We start from the raw sequence: 27,929 nt of genomic DNA, 5'->3' as shown, positions 1-27,929 counted from the left end.
GAAGGAACCGCATGGCAGACTCTCTCTCTCTCTCTCTCTCTCTCTCTCTCTCTCTCTCTCTCTCTCTCTCTGTGTGTGTGTGTGTGTGTGTATGTCCCCCTCTTTAACTTTGTCTTCCAATTAGTAAATATTAAAAAAAGAATACAAATTACCGATAACAAAGAAGAAATGGAAAACCTGATTGGTCCTATAAACAGTGAAAGAAGTTGATTCCGAATTAAAACTTTTCTTTTTGTAAGATTTATTTACTTACTTCAGAAGCAGAGTTACAGAGAGGTCGAGACAGAGAGGGAGGTCTTCCATCCTCTGGCTCGCTCCCCAGATGGCCACAATGGCCGGAGCTGCGCCGATCTGAAACCTGGAGCCAGGAGCTTCCTCTGGGTCTCCCACGCGGGTGCAGGGGCCCAAGGACTTGCGCCATCTTCTACTGGTGTCCCAGGCCATGGCAGAGAGCTGGAAGGGAAGTGGAGCAGCTGGGACTGGAACCAGCGCCCATATGGGACACCGGCAGCGCAGGCCGAGGCGTTAACCCACTGCACCACGGCGACGACCCCAGGATTGAGACTCCCCCACCAGAACAGGCCCGGCCAGCTCACAGGCATCGTGTGGGTAGCCACAGGAGCCCCAGGCAGGTGGGCGTCTTCCCTCAGGCAGCGGCCTTGCCCGGCACGCTGGGGCCCGTGCTGTGGCAGCCCGTGTGAGCTGCTCTGCGGGAGGCGGGGGGCGAGACATGCCGAGCGGTCCCCGGCACAGCCCCCTGCTGTGGTCACTTCCCCGAGCCTCGCCTGGCCTGCTGGCTTTTCGGGAAGCTGTGCGGGTCGCCCTGCTGTGCAGGCGGGGAGAGTGGGAGACCCTGCTGACACAGGACCTGAGGTACTCCCGCAGACGCCTGGCCACAGGCGTGTGCTAACCCCAGCACTCTGGGAGCAGGGAGGAGCCCGGGGCGGCGGCCGTGTGGACCCCAGCTGTGTGGTGCTGCCTTGGCCTGCTCTGCTCTGTCCCATGTCCTTGGTCCTCTCTTGCCGTGGGCCGGTGAGCTGTGGAGGATGGGTGCCCCCTGCAGGCTGTGTGGGACAGTGCAGGTGGGAGTGGAGGTCGGCAGGCTGCCTCTCTTCCCTTGAAGGTGGCACCACGGATGCGTGGGTTTTGCTTTTCTCGTAGTGTGATTGGTACTTCTTTGGCCTTTCTGAGGGCTCCGACTGTCCCAGTGTGGCCAGCACCTGCTTCGTGCCAGCCCCCATCCCTGTTGGCACTCATGGGGTCTTCCAGCTCTTTGTCGCGTTCTGGTACAAGATGGCCCGGGCCTGCCTGGGAAAAGCCAGTGCTGTCACGAGACCTGGGTGCTGTGTGTGTGGAGGAGGTGGAGTCTCCCTGGGTGCTGTGTGTGTGTGTGAGGAGGTGGAGTCTCCCTGGGTGCTGTGTGTGTGTGAGGAGGTGGAGTCTCCCTGGGTGCTGTGTGTGTGTGAGGAGGAGGAGTCTCCCTGGGTGCTGTGTGTGTGTGTGAGGAGGTGGAGTCTCCCTGGGTGCTGTGTGTGTGTGTGTGAGGAGGTGGAGTCTCCCTGGGTGCTGTGTGTGTGTGAGGAGGAGGAGTCTCCCTGGGTGCTGTGTGTGTGTGTGAGGAGGAGGAGTCTCCCTGGGTGCTGTGTGTGTGTGAGGAGGAGGAGTCTCCCTGGGTGCTGTGTGTGTGTGTGTGTGAGGAGGTGGAGTCTCCCTGGGTGCTGTGTGTGTGTGTGAGGAGGTGGAGTCTCCCTGGGTGCTGTGTGTGTGTGTGAGGAGGAGGAGTCTCCCTGGGTGCTGTGTGTGTGTGTGAGGAGGAGGAGTCTCCCTGGGTGCTGTGTGTGTGTGTGAGGAGGAGGAGTCTCCCTGGGTGCTGTGTGTGTGTGTGTGAGGAGGTGGAGTCTCCTGGGTGCTGTGTGTGTGAGGAGGTGGAGTCTCCCTGGGTGCTGTGTGTGTGTGTGAGGAGGTGGAGTCTCCCTGGGTGCTGTGTGTGTGTGAGGAGGTGGAGTCTCCCTGGGTGCTGTGTGTGTGTGAGGAGGAGGAGTCTCCCTGGGTGCTGTGTGTGTGTGAGGAGGTGGAGTCTCCCTGGGTGCTGTGTGTGTGTGAGGAGGTGGAGTCTCCCTGGGTGCTGTGTGTGTGTGAGGAGGTGGAGTCTCCTGGGTGCTGTGTGTGTGAGGAGGTGGAGTCTCCCTGGGTGCTGTGTGTGTGTGTGAGGAGGAGGAGTCTCCCTGGGTGCTGTGTGTGTGAGGAGGTGGAGTCTCCTGGGTGCTGTGTGTGTGAGGAGGTGGAGTCTCCCTGGGTGCTGTGTGTGTGTGAGGAGGTGGAGTCTCCCTGGGTGCTGTGTGTGTGTGTGTGAGGAGGTGGAGTCTCCCTGGGTGCTGTGTGTGTGTGAGGAGGAGGAGTCTCCCTGGGTGCTGTGTGTGTGTGAGGAGGTGGAGTCTCCCTGGGTGCTGTGTGTGTGAGGAGGTGGAGTCTCCCTGGGTGCTGTGTGTGTGTGAGGAGGAGGAGTCTCCCTGGGTGCTGTGTGTGTGAGGAGGTGGAGTCTCCCTGGGTGCTGTGTGTGTGTGTGTGAGGAGGAGGAGTCTCCCTGGGTGCTGTGTGTGTGAGGAGGTGGAGTCTCCCTGGGTGCTGTGTGTGTGTGTGTGAGGAGGTGGAGTCTCCCTGGGTGCTGTGTGTGTGAGGAGGTGGAGTCTCCCTGGGTGCTGTGTGTGTGTGAGGAGGTGGAGTCTCCCTGGGTGCTGTGTGTGTGTGTGAGGAGGAGGAGTCTCCCTGGGTGCTGTGTGTGTGAGGAGGTGGAGTCTCCCTGGGTGCTGTGTGTGTGTGTGTGAGGAGGTGGAGTCTCCCTGGGTGCTGTGTGTGTGAGGAGGTGGAGTCTCCCTGGGTGCTGTGTGTGTGTGTGTGAGGAGGTGGAGTCTCCCTGGGTGCTGTGTGTGTGTGTGTGAGGAGGAGGAGTCTCCCTGGGTGCTGTGTGTGTGTGTGTGAGGAGGTGGAGTCTCCCTGGGTGCTGTGTGTATGTGAGGAGGTGGAGTCTCCCTGGGTGCTGTGTGTGTGTGAGGAGGTGGAGTCTCCCTGGGTGCTGTGTGTGTGTGAGGAGGTGGAGTCTCCCTGGGTGCTGTGTGTGTGTGAGGAGGTGGAGTCTCCCTGGGTGCTGTGTGTGTGTGTGAGGAGGTGGAGTCTCCCTGGGTGCTGTGTGTGTGAGGAGGTGGAGTCTCCCTGGGTGCTGTGTGAGGAGGTGGAGTCTCCCTGGGTGCTGTGTGTGTGTGTGTGTGAGGAGGTGGAGTCTCCTGGGTGCTGTGTGAGGAGGTGGAGTCTCCCTGGGTGCTGTGTGGAGGTGGTGGAGTCCCTCAATGCTTCCCTGGGGAGCTCTCACATGGGGCGATGCTTTTTGGAGCCAGCATGGGGTGGAGGTCGTTGAGCCTTGCCTGACCCTGCGACCCCTCGCTGCTGAGCAAGGCCCCGGCCCTGGCCTCCTGAACGGTGCAGGTCTGCCTTGGCCACTGGGTGGAGTCTGGGCAGCCGCTCCTGGCGGTGATCAGCCCCTCTCTGGGTCTGGTGCCACCGTGCCCTTAGCTCACAGGCACTGCCTCTCGGGTGTTAGCATCGTGGACCTGGGCTCGCATCACGCCAGAGGTGATGAGGTGGGTCTGAAGAGCCTTTGGGGGAGGGCTCAAGCTTCCTGGGCCATCGAGGGGTCCCCGTACGCTGGGTCGGGGTACAGGCCTCTGTAGCCATCCCTCCATCGCAAGGGAGGCCCTTTGCAGCACTCCAGGAGGTTCCTCGTATCCCCCCGGAGGGTCTGCGTCTGCTCTGCCCCGTGCCCCAGCCCTCGGGGCAGACTCTGCGTGTGGGGGAAGTCTGGCCGCCACCCTACCAGAGGCCGGGTCACTTGCCGTGTCACAGCCGAGCAGTGTGCTGGGGTGGGGTCCCGTCTGTCTGTGTCGTCCACCACTGGTGGACACTTGGCTGTTGCCAAGCGGCCGTGGACAGCTGCATACCATCTCTGGGCGTCTGTTTTCATTTTCCTTGGGTAAACACCTAGAAGTGGAACAGCTTGGACTGATAGAAATTGTATAAACAGACGATTTAACTTTATAAGTAACTGCCAAATGGTTGTACCATTTTACACCCGCCCCTTTTCCTAGGTGGCTGCCCCAGTATCTGTCAGACGGTAGGAGGTGGGCAGGGAGGCAGCCCCAGGGGGCTGTGGGCCCCACGTTCCGGAACGGGTCCATGATTGTGAAAGTTGGGAGTGCCGTGAGCCTCACTTCTCGTGGATGTTTGAGTGCAGGTGATGAAGTCTGGTGTCTCCACGCCCCTCCCACTGTCCTCTCTGAGAGCTGCCCCCGCTGACCCCCGGCTGACCCTGGCAGAGTGAGTGACAGCTCGGTCCCAGCAGCCACTGCAGGCCTGGGTGGGGTTGTGGCCTTCTCAACAGACATGGGGCCACAGGTTCTTGGGAAGCAGGAGTGGGGGAATCGGGCCCCGGCTTCAGGCTTGGAACCGGACTGTGAACCAGAATCGCAGGCAGAAGCCCCTCCGCCCTCGGGTGCAGACAGGGAAGCAGGAGCCCAGGTGTCCAGGGCACACAGGCCAGACAGAGCCCAGAGCTGGTCCCAGCTGACGCCAGGGGACGGTGCCGCAGACACTCGGGGTTTCCGCTGTGTGTTCCTGCGGCCGCATGGCGGGAATGGCCATGGTGTGCATCTGGCTGGCTCTGGGCTCTCGAGGGCTCCCAGCCCCACCCTGCGCGCTGCCCCTCCCTGCCACACCCGGTGCCACTTCACCCTGTGCCAGCCCCTGCCCCCGCCCCCAGCAGCCCTTCCAGAAGTCCTGACGGTGCGTTTCTCTCCGTTTATTTCTGTTCAGTTGGGGGCACACATCGGGAGCTGGTTCAGAGGGACAAATCTGTACCCTCGGACGCTGGCCGGGGCTCGGAGAGCCAGGGAGGGCCGGGAGGCCGCCTCTGTGCCTGCGGCGCCGGCGGCAGCTTGGCTGCCAGCACGGGTGCGGGGTGGGTGCTCCGCCGGACGCCTGTGTTTCTCTGCGCTCTGCTGCAGGCACGGCCTCTCTGTCAGGTATCGTGGGGGCCGTGATGGGGAAGGGAAGGCGCCAGGAGAGCCAGCCCTCTGCGGGGAGCGGGAAGCACCCGTCCCGTTCTCGAGTCAGTGCGGCTCTTGCTGGGCGCCCCGTGACGAGGTGCAGGCCCCAGGGTCGTCTCCGGGACGTGTGGGCCCCGCGGGGCCCCTCAGCGCCTAGGTGTGCGCCATCACCTGCTGGACGCCGGTGCGGTCCGCGGGGCAGCGCCGGGGCCTGCAGTGCATTTTCACCATCAGCCGCTGCAGTTTGCCGGGGAAGCGCCTGTTGAGGCAGCGGTACAGCAGCGGCGTCACCACGCCGCTTGAGAAGGCCAGGAACTTGGCCACGTCCTTGGCGAAGTGCAGCAGCCCGGCGTCGTACCCAGCCGCGGGGTCCCCGCGGGCGGCCAGCACCGTGCGCCACAGCAGCACCAGGTAGTAGGGCGTCCAGAGCCCAAACTGCGTGCACACGGTGGCCACCAGGAGCCTGTGCACCGATGGGTCCAGCCGGCCCGCGTCCTGGTCCAGCGCCGTGTCCTCCTTCCGGATCCGGGAGATGAGCGCCAGCGCGTACAGCACAGCCAGGGCCGGCACCGCGAACCCGATGAGCACCAGGATGGCGTCGGCGGCCTCCGTGTTCTGCATCTGGGCGCACTCGGCGATGCGGGCGGCCACATGGCTGCAGATGTAGAAGAGCAGGGAGGAGACGCTGGTGAGCAGGGCCCCGCCCCAGACGAAGCCGCACACGTGCCGCGTGTTGTACACGCTGGCCATGTGGGTGCGTGGCAGCGCCCGCTCGATGTAGTAGTCCAGGCAGAGCAGGGCGGTGGAGTACATGGTCACCAGCGAGGCCACGTGGAACAGCACCAGCAGCGTGACCTGTGCCTCGCTGCCCAGACTCCAGAGCGCCCACCTGGAGCTGGGGGGCCCCAGGAGGGCGGCGGGGGCCAGGGCAGTGAGCAGCAGCCCCGCCACCGCCATGTTCACAAAGTACACGTCAGGCATGGTCATGGCGCTCCTGTGGCACAGGTTCACCAGCACCAGCAGCGCGTTGTAGGCCAGGCCCAGGGGGACGCCCACGGCCAGGTAGAGCAGCGACAGGACCGCCAGCCCCAGGCGGAGCTCATGGCACAGGGGCTCCTGGCTCCACCCCGTCTCGTTGAGGGGGCTGCAGCCCCACATGGTGCCCGCCGGGCTCTGCAGCTCTGAGGAGAAGAGAAACGAGGTCAGGCACCGCTCTGCCCGCACGGCAGCACCAGAGAGCACGGCCACCTCACGGCTCCTCGGCTGGGCTCTCGGCAGCCAGGGACCTGGAGGACTGCCATTCAGGGCCAGCTCCCTGCCTGCGGCCCAGGGTGGACGGGGCTCCTCCGCTGGACGTGGAGACGCACCCGTGCCAGAGGCTGTGCACTCGGGAGGAGACCCGGGAGGCTGGGTGCAGTGACCCGGGGCTGCCGTCCCGACCAGATCCAGTGCTAAGGAGACTGGTCGTGGGGCCTGCGGCGCGGGTGATGTGTGGGGACCTGCAGGGGAGACTGCAGGAACGGGTTCCCTCCTAGCTGTCAGCCTTAGGAAGCAGGTGCAGTGTGGCCCGGCCAGACCCCTGCTCTCAGAACACAAAAGAAAGGGCCTGGAGCAGACTCCCTACAGTAAAGTAAACACTGCTGCTTCCCAGCACTGGACAAAGCCAGGAAGCCGGGTGCTGGTGTTGGCGCGGGGCCCCGCCTACCATGGACCCTCCTGAGGACGCTCTGGGGCGCGCGAGTGAGGGCCTCCCCCTCAGCCTCGCACAGCCCACATGCAGGGTCCCCACTGCTGCTCCACGGTCATGCTCCACGGGGCTGCGAGTAGCACCGTGAGCGGTGGTGGCGGCAGGAAGGGGAGGATGGAGGTGTGGTGCGGGCAGCCCCGTGCTGTTCCCGCCACAAGGGTACACAGCGCATGTTCTTCCCAGGTCAGCCCCAGTACAGATGGGTGGCCCCGGGGTGTGGCCACCAGGCACCTCAGATAACCAGCGACGAGCACAGGCCAGCCTCCCCCTCTCCCGCGCTCCCGGGAGACGCACTGTGGACACAGGTCTCCACGCAGACTACCCGCCCCCAGGTTCCTGGGCCCTCCTGCCAGCAGGCCTCCCCAGCAGCTGCCTGTGGCCAGCTCAGCCGATGCCGGCTCTGCCTCCTGCTCCCCTCCCTCCCCCAGAGCTCGGCTCCTGGTGGCCTGACGGTGGTGGCTGTGCCTGAGTGCGGGTGTGCCGGGCGCCTGGCTCTGGTCTGCTGAGCTGACCTGCGGCCCTCGTGGGCACTGCGGGCGGCTGGTGATGCGTGCGCTCCGCGCCCTAGAGCCGGGTCTTTGCCTGGCTTCACGTGGCACCCAGGGTGTTTCCCCGTTACCTTGTTTCAAGCCTTCCTCCTCCGATGCTAGGGGCAGAAGCTGGGCCCCGTGGGTGTCGCTGAGGATGACGGACCCGCCGTGCCTGCCTTCCCCCAACAGACCTGGCCGAGTGCCCGGCCCTTCTCCGTCTCTGCCGGTAGCCGTCACCAGCAGTGCCCCAGTGCAGCCGCAGGCTTCTGCCTTTATCTCGGGCACCAGGCTGGCCTCCACACTCAGGCAGCCCCTAGCCCCAGAGGGCCTGCCGGCCCCTTATCAGCAGCCTGCGGCCTGGGCTTCCTTGTGTCCTCCCGGTCACTCCCACGCCTCTGCCCTCCTGGGCAGGCAAGGCCGCCCCTCCCTATCTCTGTTTACAGCCGCGTAGGACTGCACTCTCGGGTCCCTCCTGGACTTGGTAAACATCCAGCCAGCCCTGCCGCATCCTCCCGGCACCTGCCCTGCAGCCGTGGGCAGGCCAGAGCCGAGGGCAGAGCCGTCTGCGGCAGCCCAGGGCCTTGCTGGCAGTCTGCCAGCTCAGCTGTGCTTTGCTTGTGGGGGGCGCGGGTGCTGCCATCCGGCCACTCCCACTTCGAGACCTCGCCTCACCTGTAGACAGCTTGTGCCTGGCAGGTCTGTCCTTGGGCTGTGCGTGCTCGGCGGCCTGGAGCTGCCCGGCCGCGGGGGCGGGGGAGGGGGTGGGACAGCACGGGGCAGGCCGCCAGCACCAAGCGCCTGCCCCGCGGAGGGTGGCCCGGCTGTCGGGAGACCGTCACGTGGAGCAGAGCTGGTTAGAATTCTGTGTGTGTGCACGCGCACGGGGGCCCTCGCTGGGGGCTGGCGCTCGGGGCCAGGTCAGCGCCTGGAGACCCTGTGTGCTGAGGCCCATTGTGGGAGAAGAGCAACCTGCACTTTGAACCCAGAGTGCCTGTGCCTCCTGCCTGGTGGGCTTAGAGACCTGCGGACCCCTGCCCTTGCTGGAGCTGGGCAGCACCTGTCTGCACTAGGGTGGGGGTGGGGGTGGGGGGACAGGTCAGTGCCGTGGCCACCAAGGGACCCCCAGTCAGAGGTGGCACGTCTCCCTGAGCTGGCTCGAGGGCGTCCTGCTGCAGGTGGGGGCAGGCTGTACCCCCAGACCACGGCATGTCAGTGCGTTTGGGGGGGGGGGGAGCCAGGGCCATCTGGGAGGCATCCCCTCTCCCTCATCACCTGCTCCTGGGCTGACTGGTTCCCGGGGCGTGTGCTGGGGGCTGCAGCCCACCCCGCTCTGCGCCACCATCGAGATCACCTGTCATCACAAACGGGCGTCTGCCCGGCCTGTGGGGCCCCACCCAGGGCAGCGCCTGCCCCGGCACTCACTGGCCTCACTTCCCCTTTCCTCATGGCTGTCGGCATCCGCCTGCGCAGACTTCCCGTCCCCCGTGCGGGAAGGAGGGTGTCCTGGAGGCTGGACAATGGCTGGCCCCTGCCCCAGCACAGGCCTTGGACTTGGACTTGGGCCGTCCCTCCAGCCAGCCAAGCCCTCTGGGAACTTCCTCAAGAGAAACGAACCCGGCACCCCATGCTGCCCAGGCTGTCTCTCTGCAGCCTTGATGCTGACGGACGAGAGCCTGCGTTGCCCCTGGTGATGGGGGAGGCCGGCCCGGGGCTGCACTTGCAGGAGGGAAGGGGGCCCACCATGGCAGGAGTGACCACCCGTCAAGGGGCACTGCCCGCTGCCAGCCACCCCGGTCACAGAGCGTCTGCAGCCCTTCCCAGCCAGGCTGCTCGGGCCTCCAGGCCCCTGCCCGGCCCCTTCCCACTCCCCTGCCCTGCCCCTGCCCCACTTCACCCCAGCTGGTTTGGCCACCTACCTTCCATTCTTACCACCGGCTTCTCCCGCCCCGACACCCAACCCCCACCATTCCTTCAGGCCCTGCCTCCCACCCACTCGTCGTTCCCAGCCCCACAGCAGAGGCAGCGCCAGGAATGGACACTTGTCAGCGAGGGCCTGGCTGGGCTCTGTCTCGGCCTCTCCACAACCTCTGGCTGGCTTCCAGCCCCGCGGAGTCCAGGGAACTCAGTGTGTGGACAGCACTGGCTCCAGGGGACAGTAGGCCCAAAGTCCACCCCTGCCGTCCCCAGGTCACCAGGTACAGGGCACCACGCTCGTGGTCCTGGCAAGAAAAGGCTGGCTGTCCACCTGCTCGGCCCGGGACAAGACTCGGGGCCCCCAGGGGGAGGGGCTGCAGGGCTCCAGCCCTGCAGGACGGCCCGACTCAGGCTATCACGTGAGCCCCAGACCTCCCGCGGGGGAGGGAGTCTGCTGGCCCAGAGGAGCAGTCTCTTCTCCCAAGGCCCCACAGGGTCCCCATGCCGGCATTCAGGCAGGTGCCCCCAGGGGGACTCTGGCCCGTGACCCCACACGCCTGCCCCCCCCCCCCCGCGCCCTCCCCCGCCGCCTCCAGCAGAGCAGTGTGGGGAAGGAAGACCCGAGGGTGCTGAGGGCCGGGAGCCCTGCTGAGAGCCGGGCACTGTCGGTGCCGGCTGGCCTGCACTTCCCTGGGCCCTGCCCAGACATCGAGGCCCAGAGATACCTTTGGGGCCTGTGGTTTCTCCGTGATGACCTCCCACGTGGACCTCCCACAGAGACCAGCTCCAGTGTGGCAGTCTAGCTGGGCACAGGCAGGCCTGGGTGCCGGTCACCAGCTCCACGGCAGCCCCCTCCCCCCCAGCCTGGGCAGAGCAGAGCGTCCATGAGGCACAGGGCAGAGGCCTGGCTGCGGAGACCTGGGCCACCACCTCTGCCGAGTAGGGCAGATGGGGGCACAGGACGGGACACAGCCAGAGGCCCCCCGTGGGCTGATGGGGGCACAGCCAGAGGTCCCCCGTGGGCTGATGGGGGCACAGGACGGGGCACAGCCAGAGGCCCCCCGTGGGCTGATGGGGGCACAGGACGGGGCACAGCCAGAGGCCCCCCATGGGCTGATGGGGGCACAGCCAGAGGTCCCCCATGGGCTGATGGGGGCACAGCCAGAGGTCCCCCATGGGCTGATGGGGGCACAGGACGGGGCACAGCCAGAGGCCCCCCGTGGGCAGATGGGGGCACAGCCAGAGGTCCCCCGTGGGCTGATGGGGGCACAGGACGGGGCACAGCCAGAGGCCCCCCGTGGGCTGATGGGGGCACAGCCAGAGGCCCCCGTGGCAAGCGTGTGGCCTGTGAGGCTGTCGAGGGACCTGGACCACAGGGTGACCCCAGTCCTTGAGCTGTGTTTGCCCTGAGACCCGTGGCCTCCCATGAGGGGCTTTCAGTGGCACTCTGATGGGGGATGGGGGATGGTGTGCTCTAAGGCTGCACCACAGCGCTGGCCCCTGGCGTCCAGTCTTGCTGCTCACAAGCTGTGTGCCTTTGGTTGGGCAGAAAACTTAACTATCCCTGTGCCTCAGTTTCCCCAAGCTTAGGGACATCCTCCTGAGGTTGAGGACGAAATCTCCACGTGTGGCATGGAGGCATGGAGGCATGGAGGCAGGCTCGGCACGTGCCGAGCCCTGGCCGGGCCCTGGTGTTGGGGCACAGAGGATGCATACCTCTGGGTTTCAGACCTGTCGCCTCCCCCATCCCTGCCCAGATGTCCTGACAGGCAGAGGAAGCTGTGCCACTGCCTTCCCCAGGACCTCTGTCGCCCACAGGAAGTGGAGGCGTGGCCTGGGGCGGGGTGACAGTGCGCTGGAGCAGCAGCCAAGCACGCACACGAGCGGGAAGCATGCCCAGCTGGCAGGGAAGCTGGGTGGCGGCGAGCACGGGCGCGCGCGTCTGTGTGCCCCAGCGTGGGCTCTGCACCGGCTCTGGCGTGCCCCACGGCTGCCAGGGCCTTGGTTCTTCCCTGTAACTTAGCACCTTGAGGGGGCCCGCTGGCCAGGGCGATGGCCACGTCGGGGCGGGCTGTCGGCATCTTTGTTCCCATGCCTTATTTTAAAAGACCCTAAACGGTGCGGCTCCGGCCACCCACGCCCGTGAACAGCAAACCTGCGAGCAGCCAGACGAGCTTGGCCAAAGTTCGGGGCTGCGTTCAACAGTGCGCCCCGTAGAAGCTGGTGGCCATGCTACCACCAGAGAGGGGGCTGAGGCTGGCCACAGCGACGCAGGCCAGTGTGTGCATGCTGACTCAGCGCAAGCAAAGGAGAAGCCAGCAAAGGGGAACCACACCAAGCGCAGGTGGCTGAGAGGGGCTGGGCCGCTGCTGTCCCTGCAGGCTGACCCTCACTCCCCACACTGCTGTCCCTGCACACTGACCCTCACTCTCCACACTGCTGTCCCTGCACACTGACCCTCACTCCCCACACTCCCCACACTGCTGTCCCTGCACACTGACCCTCACTCCCCACACTGCTGTCCCTGCAGGCTGACCCTCACTCCCCACACTGCTGTCCCTGCACACTGACCCTCACTCTCCACACTGCTGTCCCTGCACACTGACCCTCACTCCCCACACTGCTGTCCCTGCACACTGACCCTGGTAGCCCCTCCCTGGCCACCACGTCCACTCCTCCAGCTTCCCGTGCTCCCTCCCAACTGCCCACAGCTCTCTCTGCCCTGTGGCCTTGCTGAGGAGGCGTGGAGAGTGGTGCCTGGGGGGCTAACAGTGTCCCCCCGAGTGGAGCGGCTGGCAGGCGGCAGGGGATGAGGCCTCTTGTTGCAGCACAGAGCTGGGGGCCCGTGCAGTCCCAGCCCCTCCCAGGGCCCGTGCAGTCCTAGCCCCTCCCAGGGGGCTGTGCAGTCCTAGCCCCTCCCAGGGGCCCGTGCAGTCCCAGCCCCTCCCAGGGGCCCGTGCAGTCCCAGCCCCTCCCAGGGCCCGTGCAGTCCTAGCCCCTCCCAGGGGCCCGTGCAGTCCCAGCCCCTCCCAGGGGCCCCTGCAGTCCCAGCCCCTCCCAGGGCCCCTGCAGTCCTAGCCCCTCCCAGGGCCCGTGCAGTCCCAGCCCCTCCCAGGGGGCTGTGCAGTCCCAGCCCCTCCCAGGGCCCGTGCAGTCCCAGCCCCTCCCAGGGCCCGTGCAGTCCCAGCCCCTCCCAGGGGGCTGTGCAGTCCCAGCCCCTCCCAGGGCCCGTGCAGTCCTAGCCCCTCCCGGGGGCTGTGCAGTCCCAGCCCCTCCCAGGGCCCGTGCAGTCCTAGCCCCTGGCCTCTGTGCTCCCTCGCCAACCTGCTCCGTCTCAGACCCCGGCCAGGCTCCCTGGCTGCCAGCTCATTGGGTGCAGGCTGGCCCCCCTGAGGGACGCCTGTCCTGCTCGGCCTGCTCTGGTTCTTAGCACGGGGGTGGAAGGGACCCGAGGGGGCCTGCCCTGGTCCCTGTCAGCAGCTCCCGTCAGGAAACCCCACTGCACTCGGCCTCCTGCTCTGACACCCACACAGTGCAGCCGCTGAGCATAGGGGGTGCCCGTACCCAAACCCAGCCACACACACCACACCCTGACCGGTCCCCTCTGTGCCATTCCTCGGCTTTCCCTCCTCAACGACCTGCTCGGGGGACGCCCAGGCCACTGCCCCCCCCCCCACTCCCTGGCTGTGAAGCCGCAGGTCGGCACTCAGTGGACGGCCCATCGTCGTAGAGCGCTGTGGCCAGGGCCAGGCGGTGTGGCCACACACTCCGCTCAGGGCTGTTCCTGTCTGCTGGCTTTTGCCAGGGGCCGCAGACAGCACCCACCCCGAAGCCGGCGGCCGGGCGCTCAGGACGGGAGCTACCTGGTACAGGATCATCCCTGGGGTGCGCCCATGTGCAGGCGGGCAAGGGGCAGCTCTGGTCAGGTCCGGAGGGCTGGGAGGACACTCCCTCTGTCCATGTGGACCCAGCCCCGAGACTTACAGGAAAGGTTCTCGTGGGGAGGGAGGACGCGCTCGGGCCGCCTGCGCGGCCTCTGCTGTCCGCAGCAGGTCGATGACCGGGCAGCTGGCCCTGGACGGGAGGGCAGCCCTCTCCCAGCAAGGGACGGCGCGACGCTGGTGGCGAGAGTCAGCGGAGCGCGACAGCCCACGGTCGCCCCGGGGCCGCCCAACCTCAGCCCCGGGGTACTACTCACCGGCTCGCTGGGCAGCGGCCCCGCGCGCAGCCTGGGCTTGGAGCAGGCGGCGGGCTCAAGGCACGCACGCCGCCCGGGCCCTGTGTACACACGTGACCCGCGGCCCCGCCCCGGCCGGTAACCCAAGCCCTGGCCCCGCCCCGGCGCGCGGTTGGACCGCGGGGAGCGCGGGCCCCAGAGTGGGAGGGGGAGGCGGGCGCGGGGCCTGCACCTGAGCCGCGGGGGGAACAGGCGCCTTAGCTGTGGTGGCCGAGGTGGGCCGCACGTGCAGCCCTGCCTGGGAGCCGAAGGCAGCAGTCACGGGAGGGCAGCCAGCGCCAGCCTTGCGCCGGCCTCAGCTCTGTGGTCAGGGCCACCTACTGGACCCCACCTATTGCCGGCTTTTAGGGAGTGAACCAGCAGATGGGAGACCTGGCTCTTTCTCTGCCTTTCAAAATGAAGTAACAACTTTAAAAAGATAAAAGGATGGAGGCCGGTACTGTGGCGTAGTGGGTTAAAGCACCAACCTGCAGCGCCGGCATCCCATATGGGCACTGGTTCAAGTCCCGGCTGCTCCTCTTCCGATCCCGCTCCCTGCTGTGGCCTGAGAAAGCAGTAGAAGGTGGATCAAGTGCTTGGGCCCCTGCACCCACATGGGAGACCTGGAGGAAGCTCCTGGCTCCAGATCAGTTCAGTCTGGCCGTTGCAGCCATTTGGCCATCTGGGGAATGAACTAGCAGATGGAAGATACCCTCTCTCTTTCTCTAATTCTTTCAAATAAATAAAAATAAATTATTTTTTTAAAAGAGATAAAAGGGCTTGGGGTCCCGAACAGAATCCGGTCTCCCCCAGGCTGCTGTGTATCTGGGCACAGTGGGGGCACCTGCTGCTGGCCGACTCCCCCCTAAGATGTGGTGCAGGAGGTGGCTGGGGCCACACAGAGCTGGCCTCACTGTGGTGGGCGGTCCCTGCCGCTGGTCCCCGCACTCGCACCCCAGATTAGGGAAACGGGTCACCTTTCCGCTTGCCACATGCGGAGACTTGGCAAGCTGTCTGGGCTGTTCCACAGTGGCCATTGCTGCGTTGTACCCCCAGGGGACTGGCCTTGCTGGCCAGGTGTCTGCCGTCGGCGTCCTCCGGGGGTGCGAAGCCGGAGGTTGCTTCGGCTCCCCACCTGGCAAGGCAGGTGTGCCTCTGGAAATGGTGTCGTGGGTGACGTGTGGACCGGGAGGGGACTGCTGACTCACTGGCTCTGGCCGGTGTGAGAGGGACTTCACGCTTTTGAGGGCATGGTGAGTTGTGGCAGGCTTGAGTAAGGAAGCACGGGGGGCCTGGGGAGAGACCCCGTCCCTCATCCCCCGGGAGGCCAGCGGCCAGGGAGCACCGTCCCTGCTGCAAGTTCCCGGCTGGGCGGTGGCTTCTGCGTGCTTGCCCAGGGTGCCTCCCGCCCTGCCTTCCGGGGTGCATCCTCTGAGGAGGCGGGTCCCCCCGTGCTAGGAGAGATGTGCCACCGTGGCAGTCAGAAGGCACAGGCACGGTGCAGCCCTCGGCCCCGCTGTCGGCTGCCCTCCCTTTGTGCAAGAGCCGAAGGCTCTCGAGTGTGGAGACAGGCGTGCAGCCCTGCAGACACCACAGACAGCAGGAGTCAGCCTGACCCCTACCACTGCCGGCGCTGGCTGGAGCGGCAGATGCTCCATACCCAGGGAGCTGTGGGAACAAGGGCAGGAGGCCGGCCGGCGCTAGTTGGAAGCTCGTGTGTCTGTCACCTGGCCCTGAGCAGCGTCCCATGGGGCAGGGTCCCCAGCCGAAGGGAGGGAGAGGCCGTGAACGCCTGCACGGGGCAGGGACACCCGCCCCTGTCCACTCTGGGGCGGGGCTGGCACGGGGGCGCCGCCTGTGTGGGCCCTCACCCAGCATTTATTGCCGTGTGCACGCCGGGCCCCTCCGTCCAGGACCTACCTGCTTGGATTGGCCACTCGGGCCGTGTGTGGCACAGCAGGCCGAGCCACTGCTTGGAACACCGGCGTGAGTCCCAGCCCCTCCGCTTCGGCCCACCTCCCCAGTAACGTGTCCCGGGAGGCAGCGGATCACGGCTCAAGTGCTGGGGCCCTGCCGTCCACATGGGAGACCCAGATGGAGTTTCGGGCTCCTGGCTTCAACCTGACCCAGCGCCAGCTGTTGCAGGCGTTTGGGGAGGGGAAGAGCAGATGGAAGATCTCCGTCTCGCTCGCTTGCTCTGCCTCTCGAGTAAACGAAAAGTAAACAAACATTTAAAAAGAAAAAAGGCTCCACTTGGGACAGCCGTATCAGAGTACATTGGTTGAGCCCAGTGCACCCTGGGAGGCGGGGTGACCGCTACAGTCCTGGGACCTCCGCCACCCACGTGGGAGACCTGATGGGGCTCCCGGCTCCCGCCCGGCCCGGCTGTGGTGGGCATTCGGGGAGAGAGCCAGTGCCCGGGAAGTCTCCTGCTTCTGGCTTCATCGCTGTCTCCCTCCCCTCCTTCCCCTGCCCCACTCTGCCTTTCAAGCAAATAAAATCCATAAATAATTTTATTTATTTTTTCAAAGAAGCTCTTTCGAAGCCCCTCTGCTGCTGGCCCTCTCAGCCAGGTGGCACGGATGTGGACGCGCAAGCTCCCCGTGGTCTGTGTCTCTTTCCTTCACAAGGGTGCCACGGACTGGGCCTCCAGACCCAGCTGCTCAGCCAGGAGACCGCGTCCCACCAGTCGCAGGGCCCTTGTGGGTGACAGGCGCCAGCTCTGTCCCGAGTGCTCCCCGGCCGACCTCGCCACGCTCCTGCACGCAGGCCAGGCGAGGTTCCTCACGCCAGTTCCCCGTGGCTGCGGCGGTACTTGGGGAGGTCTGGTGAGCTGAGCTCAGCCCCAGGCTCCCAGGGGAGGCTCTGCCGGCCCCATCCACAGAGGGGAAGCCAAGACCTAGGAGGACCTGACCCACCTGGCCACACGGGCCGGTGCTGGGTCGCCTGTCGGGTGACAAAGGGACCCCTGCAGCAGGGTGTCACCCCAGACACGGCAGGCATGTTATCCGGTGGCCAGGGGCCCAGTGGGGGTGCGGAGGCCACGCAGCTGAGCCCCAGCCCTGGCACTGCCTCCTGTCTGTGGACAGGCCACACAGTTGGGCTGCTTCCTCCTGGACCACGTCTCTTCCCTTCCCAAACCTTCGATCAGAACTTAAAATAGTCCACGTGAGCGCCACAGGCAAGGCCCTGTGCCCTGCATCTTCAGCTGCCTGCCCTGACACGTCCCAGGGAGCCCAGACCTGGCCCAGCCTGTGCGTGGACCTGCAGGCAGCTGAGCAGGGATGGCCGGCAGCGCGCCCATGCCCGCCCCAGCCCTACCCACAGCGGCCGGCTGGAGGAACGGGGAGGGGCCGGGCTCACCTGTAGAGGCCTGGGGCTGGACGCAGGGCTTCCCCACAGACCCGGAGCTGTCACCAGGGAGCGCCGGCCGCCGTGGGGCCCGGCTGCAGCACAGGCTAAGGCAGAAAGGGTGCCCCTGAGGTCAGGGCCCTGTTCTCTTCCATTTTTTGTTTCTCTCTATTCTCACTTTATTTGAAAGGCAGGGAGACCTGCTGCTTCCCTCCTCAGATGCCCACAGCGGTCGGGACTGAAGCCGGGAACACGGAACTCAGCCTGGGTCTGCTCGGTGGTGGCACCGAGGCCCAGGTTCATCTCCCAGGGTGCAGAAGAGCAGGAAGCTGGACCCAAACCCAGGCACTCACGGGATGCAGGGGTCCTGAGCCGCTCCAGTGCCTGCCCCTCGCCCCTGCAGGCACCACAGGGCCCATGGCCTTCCCAGGCAGCTGTGTGAGCACCTGACTGGTGGTTGGCCCTCTCTCCTGCCCCGCAGCGCCCCCCCTTGCCCACTGCAGGCCGTGCCCCGGGAACAGGTGCACTGCCCTCCCCCCGCCCCCACCCCCAGGCTCTGCAGCAACAGAGGAGCCAGCCCGCGCTCCGGGTGCAGGCAGGTGGAGGGGGCTCCCTCACTGAGAGGTGGACGTTCCGGGCGAGGCTTTGTGCCGAGTGTGCACCTGACCTCGTCTCCGCCGACAGCTTGTCCGCCGAATCCCCTCAACGTCCTAGGCGGCAGAAGACCGGCCTGTGCTCCCGCTGCCCCTGGCCGCACGGGGGCGGGGCTCAGCCGCCCCGCTCCGGGGCACCATCTCCTGACCCAGGCCTGCGGCACTGCCAGGGAAGGGCCTTGCCGCCCACCCTTGCTTGTGCCATGTGTCTGGGGACCCCTAATCTGAACCCCAGGGACAGGCAGCGGGCACTGCCCTGCCCAAGCCCAGCCAGGCAGTTCGCTGGGTGGAGGGGGTGGGGGGCCGCCCTGGGCAGCTTGGCTGGCGGAGAGGCTGGGGGCCTTGGTTCCCTCCTGTGAAGTGGACGCTGCGGCCTGGTGCGGTGTCCAGCCCCATCACCCCGGCGGCGCCAGCCTGTCCGTGCGGACGGGCCCGGGCAGTGGAGGACGCAGGGGCGCCGAGCATCCCCAGGCTCCGGAGTGCGCTCTGTCCTGCGCCCGCTGCCCCTGCTGAGCCCGGGAAAAGGGGTCGGTGGTCTCGGGTTGGAGGAGACGCGAGCCCAGCAAAGGCCCCACGGCTGAGTGCTGAGGCAGAGGCTGCGGGGGCCGGTGTTGGCGTGCGTGGCCGGTGGGAGACGGGGTCTCGGGCGCGCAGGCCGCTGGGGGACGCGCCTGGCTCTCGCAACGCGGGGTCGCCGAACGGGGGAGGAGAGGAGACGGCGGCGGCGGCAGCTGGGGCCGCAGCCGGCCGGGCCCCAGGTCCGCAGGGCTTCGCGGGCAGACCCGAAGCAGCTGGGGCCGTGTCCCCGGCGGGGAACCCCGCGCGCTCGGCGGCGGCCTCTGCGTCTCCGTCTCCGCGCCCAGCAGACCCCGCCGGGCGCCCCGCCCTCTGCCCTGCGCGCTTGCGTCACCGCCCAGCCGGCTGGATCTGGTTCCAGCGAGCCGCCGGTCGCACATGCGCAGTGCGTGGGCGCTGCGGCGGGGTGCGGTGTGGCCGGCAGGTGCGGCGGTGGTTGGGGCGCTAGTCCAGTGGCCAGCAGTGCCCGCGAGCCCGACGGCCTGGACGCGGAGGTCAGTGCGCCCGGGGCGGGGGGCCGGGAGGTACCCCGGGGCGGGGAGGGGCGGCCCCCTTCCGGCCAGGCCCGGTACCCTCCCCCAGGTCTCCGCGCGCCTGCCCTAGGGGCCCCCTCCGGGCGCTGGACCCCTCTTCCTGTCGTCCCCATCCCCTCCCCAGGCGCAGCCTCCCGTTGTCCAACCGGGGTCTCACCCCTGGGAGGCCCACCCCGCGCGGGACACTCAGGGCCACCCGGCTATTAACCGCTCTGCCGGCCCCGTGCGCTCAGGAGTTCCGAGGAGACCCTCGCCCGGCAGTTTCCACGCGTGGTGACTGTGGGTCTGGCACCACCACGCGCTTCCTGGAGGCTGGCGCGCCTGCCTGTTCGGTTCTGCTGTTCCGGTTCCGGTTCCCGTAGCTTAGACGTCCTGTGTGCCTGCAGGGCCCAGAGGGCATGGGCGCCCCAGGGAGAGCGCAGCCCAGCGCGGCTGGACCGACAGGGCACACACCAGCGTCTCGGGTCCCAGGGCTGTGGAGAGGGGCCTGCGACCCTGGGTGGTGGAGATTCCCGGCCCTGGCTGACTGTCGGCTGGGGGGCCTGCAGCCGGGCGCGCCCTCCACGTGTGGTCAGCTGCTAGCTGCCGGCCTCGTACTGGCCTGTGTGTGAGGGGAAGGCTAGAGCCTTAACAGCCGGGCGGGCACCCGGCTTGGCCAGGGCGCCGCGGAGGGAGAATCGTGCTGACGGCCACGTGGACAAGGCACGCTGGGCCCGGGTCTGTGCCCCTGCAGCGGGGTCCTGTGTCTGGGAGTGCAGAGCTGCTGGGGGCGGGGGTGAGTCTGCCCAGCTCAGCCAGAGTCGGGGAGACCTTGGGGCTGGCAGCAGGGACTTGGGGGTGCCTGCCTCGGTGCACAGTGCAGAGTGCCCCAGAGAAGGGGGCTCCGGCCCCCGTGGCCTTGTGGTGGTGAGAGCAAGCGGGGTTCCCCCTGGCACCAGCGCCCTCAGGGAGTGCGGCCTATGACGTCCTCGACACCAGCCCAGCTCTCCTTGGTCGGGAGTCCCCTTGTCCCCTCCCTCCTGTGTGGTTCTGGGGGCGCAGAGGCCCCTGGACGGTCACCTGGGCCGAGGCAGAGTCTGCCCTCACCCTGGCCACGCCCCCTCTCCTGTCCCATGTCCCGGCCACGCGTGCCACGTTGCCCTGCAGTCTTGGGGGGCTCGGCTGTTCCCGTTCCTGCCGTCGGGGACTCCGGGGAACATTCAGAGCCATGAAGTGCCAGGTACAGGCTTCGCACCTGCTGGGCCCCAGCCCTGCTGTGAGTGCCCGCGGCGCCCGGGTGCCGTGATGCTGGCCCGCTCCGAGGGGCAGCAGAGCCTGGCCGGTCCTCGGTGAGGTGCTCCTCTCTCTGGGCACTCACACGAGGTCCCCTCCTGTCCGGGAGGTGTCCACACACAGGCCAAGGGAGGGATCGAGACCAGGCCTCTGCGGACACCTGTGGCAGCACCTGTGGAGGCCCTCGTCCCGGCCTCCAGCAGCCTCGCGCCGCAGGTTCTGTGCAGTCCAGGGGCTAAGGGAAGAGCAACAGGAGGCGCCCCCAGAGGCCGGGTGGGAGACTTGGCACCGATGGCAGAGGTTCCTGGACTGGTGCTGGTCAGTGTTGAGTGCAGCCTGGCGGGCGTTTTAGGGGGTCCACAGGGTTGCCCTGGGAGGCGTTGGGCTGAGACCTGGGGTCACGGGGGTCCATGGGGTTGCCCTGGGAGGTGTCGTGCCGAGACGTGAGGTCACATGGGTCCATGGGGTTGCCCTGGGAGGCGTTGTGCCGAGACGTGGGGTCACGGGGGTCCATGGGGTTGCCCTGGGAGGCGTCGTGCCGAGACGTGGGGTCACGGGGGTCCATGGGGTTGCCCTGGGAGGCGTCGTGCCGAGATGTGGGGTCACGGGGGTCCATGGGGTTGCCCTGGGAGGCGTCGGCCTGAGATGTGGGGTCCATTTTGGGGTCTGAACTCCCCTCTGGTTTGGTGGTTTCCCATCAGCAGCTGAGGCCTTGGGGTCTGAGGAGACTCCCGGAGCCCTGGCACCGCTGGGGACTGGGCTGTCAGCCTGGGTCAGACCCCTGGCGTCCCAGAGGGCCCTGGTCGGGGGAGGCAGAGGGTCAGGCGCCTTCCCTCCTGGGTCCCGCATTGCACAGGCGAGGCCGGCCGCCGGGGCAGCTCCTCCACGCAGACTCACCCCTTCCTGCCCCGTCCCACCCGGGCGTCTCGCTGTTCTCAGACGGTGCCGAGCCTCACGCACGCTGGGTGCCAGCGTGCGTCCCACTCCACCTCGCGTCCTCGCGTCCGTCTGTGCTGCTGTGGCCAGGCCGGCGGCGCGTTGCAGCCACGCGGCAGGTGGAGCCAGCTGGCGGCCGCCCTCCCTGTCCTCCAGGAGCTCACGTCGGCCTGCCTGTGAGCGCCTCGACGACAGAGCCGGCGTCCGCACAGCGTCCGCGCGTCCACGGCGGCCTTCTGCTGCTGGGTGTCCAGCAAGACGGGCTTTCCGTTTGTGTGCGAGTGACGCCCTCACAGTGACCAATCAGCTGCTCTGTCGGGAGGGCAGAGGCTGTGACACAGCTGGGAGAACAGGGGCCGCCACGTGCGACACCAGCATCCCAGCTCCCTGCTGTGGCCTGGGAAAGCAGTGGACGATGGCCAAGTCCTTGGGCCCCTGTGCCCATGTGGGAGACTGGAGGAAGCTCCTGGCTCCTGGCTTCGGCCTGGCCCAGCTCTGGTTGTTGTGGTCATCTGGGGAGTGAACCGGCGAATGGAAGACCTCACTCTCTGTCCCTGTCTCTCTGTCTCTGCCCTGTCTCTCTGTCCCTGTCTCTCTGTCCCTGTCTCCCCCCCATTTTGCCCTTCATGTAAATACCCGTGAGTAAAAAGAAATTAACCTTCCTGCCCCCCGAACAAAAACTTCATCATTACAGAAGAACCTGGCAGGGTCCGTGGTCGTCACCCTGCGGTCCCTTCCGTGGTGGACCCGTGGCCTCCGGTGCAGCCCCGCTGGGGCCCGGCGGGCGACCCGGGCAGAGGCTCCTGGACTCGGCTTCCTGCTTCTCAGGTCAGCCGTGCCCAAGCCACAAGCTCAAGGCACGGCTGACCCTGGACACAGCCCCGCGCTCTTGCTCCAAACGGTCTCAGAATCAGCTGAGGGCCGCTTGGTGCCCTTGGAATGTCAGGGGCCTGGCTGGGGGGTGGGGGCGTGGGGACAAGCCTCCCACTTCTCTTCCCTGTGCCAGGTGAGGGCGGGGTCACAGCAACGGCTCTGGACGACCTCCGGCCACTCGCAGACCAAGCAGCACTGTTCTTGGTGGTGCTGGGTGGGTGGTGGGTTGGGGGTGATTGATTACTCTGTGCCTAGAGCTCAAGAGTGCATGGAGGGTCGGGGGCTTCCTCCCCAGGAGGAAACACTGGAACCAGCACACATCATCGATGGCCCGCCCGGGACCCTGGCACGATCCTGCTGCCTGTGGAGAGAGAGGGGCCAGCACGCATCGTCAACGGCCCCCCGGGGACCCCCGCACGATCCTGCTTGCCCCCCCAGCCTGGCCCAGGTCACTTCTGCTGCTGTTTGCTCTTGGAGCCTCAGCTCCAGTCCACAGTAGGACCACGCTGCCTGCAGCTGCTGAGTGGACAGACGGGCGTCCTCGTCCCCCACCCGGGCCCACAGCAGCTGGCCCTCCATAGCTTCATCTCAGTGATGGAGCCATCTGCACGGGGCTGGACGTCTGTGAAAGCCCCAGTCGTGTCCTTGGAGCTCCCCGCAGGCTGTCTGTGCCTTCCTGACCCCAGCCTGTTTGAAGACCCAAATCCATCAGGGCCTGGAAGCCGGGGCACTGGGACACAGGCGTGCGTGTGCACCTGCTGAGCAGGGAGCGTGGGCCCTTGGCTCTGAGTGCGTGGGCGTGCCTGCCCCCTGGCACCCCTTCCTGTGTCTGGCCTGCTCTGGTCCACGCTGATTTCCAAGGAAGACAGCCGATGGCCCGTGGTGCTCGGTGGGCTCCTGCGCAGTGCCGTGCCCGCCCCATACTTCCTGCAGGCCTCGCTCGCAGTGGCTGGCACTGGCTGCGACGTGAACCCAGAGCCCAGGCCACGGCAAGGGGTGCACGTGTGCACAGATGCGGGGAGCCGGTGCCGGGGTCTGGGGGTCCACATCCTGCTGCCATGTTTTGCAAAGTACATCGGAGCATTCCTGCTCTGCCACGGGGGTGAAGCTCAGGGGGCGGCCCAGGTGCGCACTGGACCCGTGGTCCCCAGTGTGGCCCTCCTCTCCCCTCCCTCCAAGTCCCTGCTCACCAGTCTGGCCACAGAGACCTCTGGCTGGAGGCTCCGACCTGGTACCAGGCCCAAGTCGGCCTTAGCACGGCCGCAGAGGCTGCTGGGGTGGAGACCGCTGTCCTTGTGGGGCCTGGTCAGACCCTGGGGCTGGGGTCTGCGTGGCTGTTGACGAGCCCTGGGCGGCCCTTGGATGAAGTCCCTCTGGGAGGAACATGGCAGTGGCACCTGTGTGAGAGCTGGTGGTTACTCCACAGGGGGTTGGCCCAGGACCCCCGCAGGAGGAGCTGTGGTGGCCCCCCAGGGGGCAGAGGAGGGCAGGGGTCTCGTGTGGCTTCCCCAGGCTCCAGGCTGCTTCCCGCCAGGGTGCGGCCTGGTCCTCATGGAGCCAACTCCCCTACGGTCGCGCTCCATGGGCAGCAGCGGGGACAGCAGTGGGGACAGCAGCAGTCCAGGCTGGGAACCTGGGGGCCCTGGGCTGGGGCCTGCTGGGCTGCTCTGGCAAAGCCAAGGTCAGGAGGCAGAGTTTGTTTTAGCTGAGACTGTCCTGGGTTCACGTGGTCACTGGCCAGTGTCCAGTCCACCAAGGGCAGGGTGGGGGCTGGAGGGTCAGAGGTGAGGCCCTGTGTGGGGGCCGACAGGGGCCGTGTCCTGGCAGCCCCCTTTGTGGGGGGGTCGATGCTCCCTCCCTCCTCTCCCTGACCAGCTGGGCTTTGGGCCCCATGGCGCGGCCTGGGGACGGGGGCAGGGTGTTTGCTTTCCTTCCACGGTGCCCACCCAGTCGGCCACCGCAGTGGGCAGGAGGAGTCGAAGGCAGGTGAAGGCAGAGTCCCCCAGGGGCGTCCCGTCCTGGTCATCGGGCCCCCCTGCTCCCGCCCCAGCAGCCCCCTTGGAACGCAGGCCGCCCCGTGGGCCTGGCTGTGGCTGGCACCCTCCCAGCACCCTCTGCTTCCTGTCTGCTGCAGCCACGCGCGTGGCCTGTGCACAGGAGGGCAGAGCCTTCAGGCCCCCTCCCCCGGGCTGCCCTGGACCCCAGCCTGGGCGCCCGCCCCCCGAGTTCAGGGCCCAGAGCTGCCCCTTTATAGAGGGGTGGGGTGTGGAGTGTAGCCCCTGTGTTCTGGAGGGGTCAGGACGGGGCAGGTGCTGGGGGGCCCCGGGAGAGGAAGTCCTTGTCCTGTCTCTGGGGGTTCCTGGCCTGGATCAGAGCTGGAGCCGCTTCATAGGGGCCCAGCGCCCCTGGCTTTGCTGCCTGTGGGGTGGGGCCTGTGCCTTCTTGGCAGGAGGGGCTGAAGGGCTGCTCAGAGGCAGGAGCCCCCACCACGGCTTTCCCCCGGGGGGGGGGGGTCTTCACCCAGCGGACGCAGCCCCCGGGACAGCGAGTGTGACCTCCAGAAAGGAGGAGCAGGCGCCCCCGGCGCAGCAGGGGGTCCCCAGCGGGGGGGGGGGGGCTGCGCCTGGGCGCCACCCCCCGTGACAGGCGGGCTCCTCTCCCAGGCTGCGGACGCCACCCTGTCCCCGGAGGAGCAGAGGGTGCTGCAGAGGAAGCTGAAGAAGGCGCGGAAGCAGCAGCTGCGGGCCGCTGGGCGCACGGCCCAGGACGCGGGGGCCAGGCCCTCGGGGGCGCAGCTGGCCCTGGACTACCTCTGTGGGTAAGCGCCCGCCCCGCCTCCCCTGCCGAGGGCGCAGGGTGCCGCAGTGGGCCCCCGGGAGGCCGGGACTGAGAGCTGGGAAGGCTGCAGCTCGGCCCCTGCTGAGGCCACCCTCCCCGTGGACGTGCCGGCGGCGCCCAGCCATGCGCTCCGGCTTCCACACGGCACACACCTGCTTAACGTGGGCGTTCGGCAGGATGCCCGCGGCTCATGTCAGAGTGCCGGGGTTTGATCTGGCTCCACGCCTGACCAGCTCCCAGCGTCCTGCTGATGCACGGACGTGGGCCCCTGCCGCTCCGCGGAGACCCCACGGCGCTCCTGGCCCAGCCCAGGCTGCTGTGGGCATTCGGGGAGTGAGCCAGCGGCTGGGGCCGCTTCGTCTGCCTCAAGTCAGAGGAGCACGCAGCTCCGGGGCTTCCACCGTCATCACCGTCAGTTCTAGAACAGTCCGGCATTTCAGAAAGCAGCTGGCGCCTGGGACCCCGGCCCCTGGCCGCTGCTGGCCACTGTTGCATTGTCGCCTGGCGGAGCCCAGCAGACGGAGTCGCGCTGCGCGGCCTCCTGTGCTCCTGTCAGTCGGCACTGTGTTCCGTGTTGTCGAAGGCCACACGCGTAGGAGCTGGGCTGTTTTTACACATACACGTGTACATGTATACACAGGCACACAGATGTGTGTCCACATGTATATGTCCACACATGCATGTTCACATATATACACAAACATACACTCATGCATGCATATGCTCATGTATGCATGCACACGTGTGTGTTCACACAGGTGTGTACATGTATATGTCCACACACAGGCTCACATATATACATAAACGTACACACATGTATACAAGTGCATATGCTCACGTGCACACATATGCACACACGTGTATACACGGACGTGCACACAGGCGTGTATACACATGTGTATGTCCACACACTGTCCTGTGACCTCCCTAGCAGCCAGCCCGAGCCCCTGCCCTGCTCCCGCCTCTCAGGCTGTGTGGGACCTCGGGTGCTGGTCAGGTCACACCCGGACCTGGCGGCTGCATTCTGTCCTAAACACAGCTCAGGGCCCCCAGGCAGGAGGGGTGCCCCCCTCAGGGCTCACTCTGCCCCTTTGTACCCTCCTGGCCATGCCGTCCACACCCTCCCCTGAGCTGCTGCTGATGGCCTGGGCCTCTCGCTGGGGGAGGAGGGGTCCACGAGTCCATGAGGTTCAGCATGTGCCCCCAGGGCCACGGAAGTCAGAACTGTGGAGCTGGAAGAAGATGGCTCCGGCTCGGTCTCTCCGTTCCCAGATATACACACCCTGGAGCGGGGGTGTCCCAAAGCCCCCAGGTGTCAGCGCCTGCCTGGGCGCCCTGACCGTCCCCCCCGCCATGTTGCCAGATATACACACCCTGGAGCGGGGGGGTCCCGAAGCCCCCTGGTGTCAGCGCCTGCCTGGGCGCCCTGACCGTCCCCCCCCCCGTGTTCCCAGTTACACACACCCCAGAGCAGGGGTGCCCCGAAGCCCCCTGGTGTCAGTGCCTGCCTGGGCGCCCTGACCGTCCCCCCCCCCGTATTCCCAGATATACACACCCCAGAGCGGGGGTGCCCCGAAGCCCCCTGGTGTCAGTGTCTGCCTGGGTGCCCTGACCGTCCCCCCCCCCCCCCCGTGTTCCCAGATGGGCCCAGAAGAACGCGAGCTGGAGGTTCCAGAAGACGAGGCAGACGTGGCTCCTGCTGCACATGTTCGAGGAGGACAAGGTGCGTGAGGGGGATCCCGGGCAGCGGGGTCTGTGCCCCTCAACCCTGGGGAACCTCTCTGAAGACATGGAGCCGGTGTCTGCCCAGCGGGCTGCCCTGGGGAAGCCGCCTGCCCGTGCACATGTGATGTGTATCTGTATCTGTGTGCGTGCCCCCCCATGCCAGGGCACTGTGGGTGGGGCACTGCCCTGCCCGGTGGGCAGCCTTGAGCCCACCCGGCCCTGGCCCTGACACCGCTATTTCCTGCCGGCCAGGTCCCTGATGAGCACTTCCCCACCCTGCTGGCCTACCTGGAGGGGCTGAGGGGCAGGGCCCGCGAGCTGACTGTGCAGAAGGCCGAAGCCCTGATGCGGGAGCTGGACGCGGACACGGCAGGCGGTCAGGACAGCCCCCTGGACGCCACCCGCCGAGGGAAGACGCAGCGCCTGCGGCAGGTGCTGCAGCTGCTGTCCTAGGTGGGGAGGGCAGGCCCAGGGCTTGGAGCTGTCAAGCCACGCCCCTTCGCCCCGCCCCCCACCCTCTTCAGTGGCTGCCTGAGGGTGAGCCAGGTGCTGGGGTGCTGCGGCGGCAGCTGTCCTGGGCAGAGCTGGGGCGTGGGTGCCCTGCCAGGCCCAGCTGTGCACACGGGCGCAGGGGAGCCCTTGGGACTGTGTTCTTACTTGCAATAAACACTGTGGCCCCATGAGGCCGAGTCCTGCTGCCTGCCCGCGCCCTCGGCTGTGGCTCCCCAGGACGAGGCCCCAGCTCCGTGCGCTGGTGCTGACTGCCCCATTCCCAGCAGGGCACCGGAGCCCGTGGGGGTCAGGGCCCCTGCAGGTGCCAAGTGAAGACGCTGGCCCTCGTGGTGCCTGTCCGGTGAGGTCAGGAGCGGGAGGGCAGCGCGCGACACAGCCTGTGGCCTGTGGGCTGCATCCACCGCCCCATGAGGTGGAGCTGTGGCTCTGCAGAGAAACCACAGACGGCGCTGGCCGGGCAAGGGCAATGGCGCTTCCTGGACGTGAGGCTCCTGACATAACCCACTGAGGAGCAGGTGTGGGTGCAGGGGAGGGGAGGGGAGGGGAGGGGAAGCCCCAGGAGCAGGTTGGTGCAGGGAGGGGAGGCCCCAGGAGCAGGTTGGTGTAGGGAGGGGAGGGGAGGCCCCCAGGAGCAGGTTGGTGCAGGGAGGGGAGGCCCCAGGAGCAGGTTGGTGCAGGGGAGGGGAGGCCCCAGGAGCAGGTTGGTGTAGGGAGGGGAGGGGAGGCCCCAGAGCAGGTTGGTGCAGGGGAGGGGAGGCCCCAGGAGCAGGTTGGTGCAGGGGAGGGGAGGCCCCAGGAGCAGGTTGGTGTAGGGAGGGGAGGGGAGGCCCCAGGAGCAGGTTGGTGCAGGGGAGGGGAGGCCCCAGGAGCAGGTTGGTGCAGGGGAGGGGAGGCCCCAGGAGCAGGTTGGTGTAGGGAGGGGAGGCCCCAGGAGCAGGTTGGTGCAGGGGAGGGGAGGCCCCAGGAGCAGGTTGGTGTAGGGAGGGGAGGGGAGGCCCCAGGAGCAGGTTGGTGTAGGGAGGGGAGGGGAGGCCCCAGGAGCAGGTTGGTGTAGGGAGGGGAGGGGAGGCCCCAGGAGCAGGTTGGTGTAGGGAGGGGAGGGGAGGCCCCAGGAGCAGGTTGGTGCAGGGGAGGGGAGGCCCCAGGAGCAGGTTGG

At 67.1% G+C, this 27,929-nt stretch overlaps 2 protein-coding genes across 6 annotated transcripts in view; one reads left to right on the top strand and one right to left on the bottom strand.

Moving 5' to 3' along the window:
• The window catches only part of CHLSN (cholesin), an 88,937-nt gene extending 61,994 nt beyond the window's left edge, over positions 1–26,943 (top strand). For both annotated transcript variants that reach the window (XM_051841074.2, XM_070064271.1), the window contains exons 3-5: positions 24,361–24,515; positions 26,177–26,258; positions 26,513–26,943. In XM_051841074.2, the coding sequence (XP_051697034.1) occupies positions 24,361–24,515; positions 26,177–26,258; positions 26,513–26,713 (438 nt within the window). In that variant the 3' untranslated portion in view covers positions 26,714–26,943. The remainder of the gene's footprint in view (positions 1–24,360; positions 24,516–26,176; positions 26,259–26,512) is intronic.
• Positions 4,835–13,595, bottom strand: GPR146 (G protein-coupled receptor 146). 4 transcript variants are annotated; one of them, XM_051841070.2, is made up of 2 exons: positions 13,486–13,595; positions 4,835–6,277 (listed from the first exon to the last, which is right to left on the bottom strand). In XM_051841070.2, exon 2 carries the CDS (start codon positions 6,252–6,254, stop codon positions 5,250–5,252), a length of 1,005 nt encoding a protein of 334 aa, XP_051697030.1. In that variant the 5' UTR covers positions 6,255–6,277; positions 13,486–13,595; the 3' UTR covers positions 4,835–5,249. The 4 variants fall into 4 exon arrangements, with proteins under 4 accessions (XP_051697030.1, XP_051697029.1, XP_051697032.1 ...); XM_051841069.2 differs by lacking the exon at positions 13,486–13,595 and adding an exon at positions 9,290–9,369; XM_051841072.2 differs by lacking the exon at positions 13,486–13,595 and adding an exon at positions 8,046–8,148.
• Positions 26,944–27,929: the final 986 nt, after the last annotated feature.

This window comes from Oryctolagus cuniculus, chromosome 19, assembly GCF_964237555.1.
Source record: "Oryctolagus cuniculus chromosome 19, mOryCun1.1, whole genome shotgun sequence".
Taxonomy (NCBI): Eukaryota; Metazoa; Chordata; class Mammalia; order Lagomorpha; family Leporidae; genus Oryctolagus; species Oryctolagus cuniculus.
The sequence above is the reverse complement of the archived record's forward strand: the minus strand, read 5'-3'. Positions and strand labels throughout refer to the sequence as shown.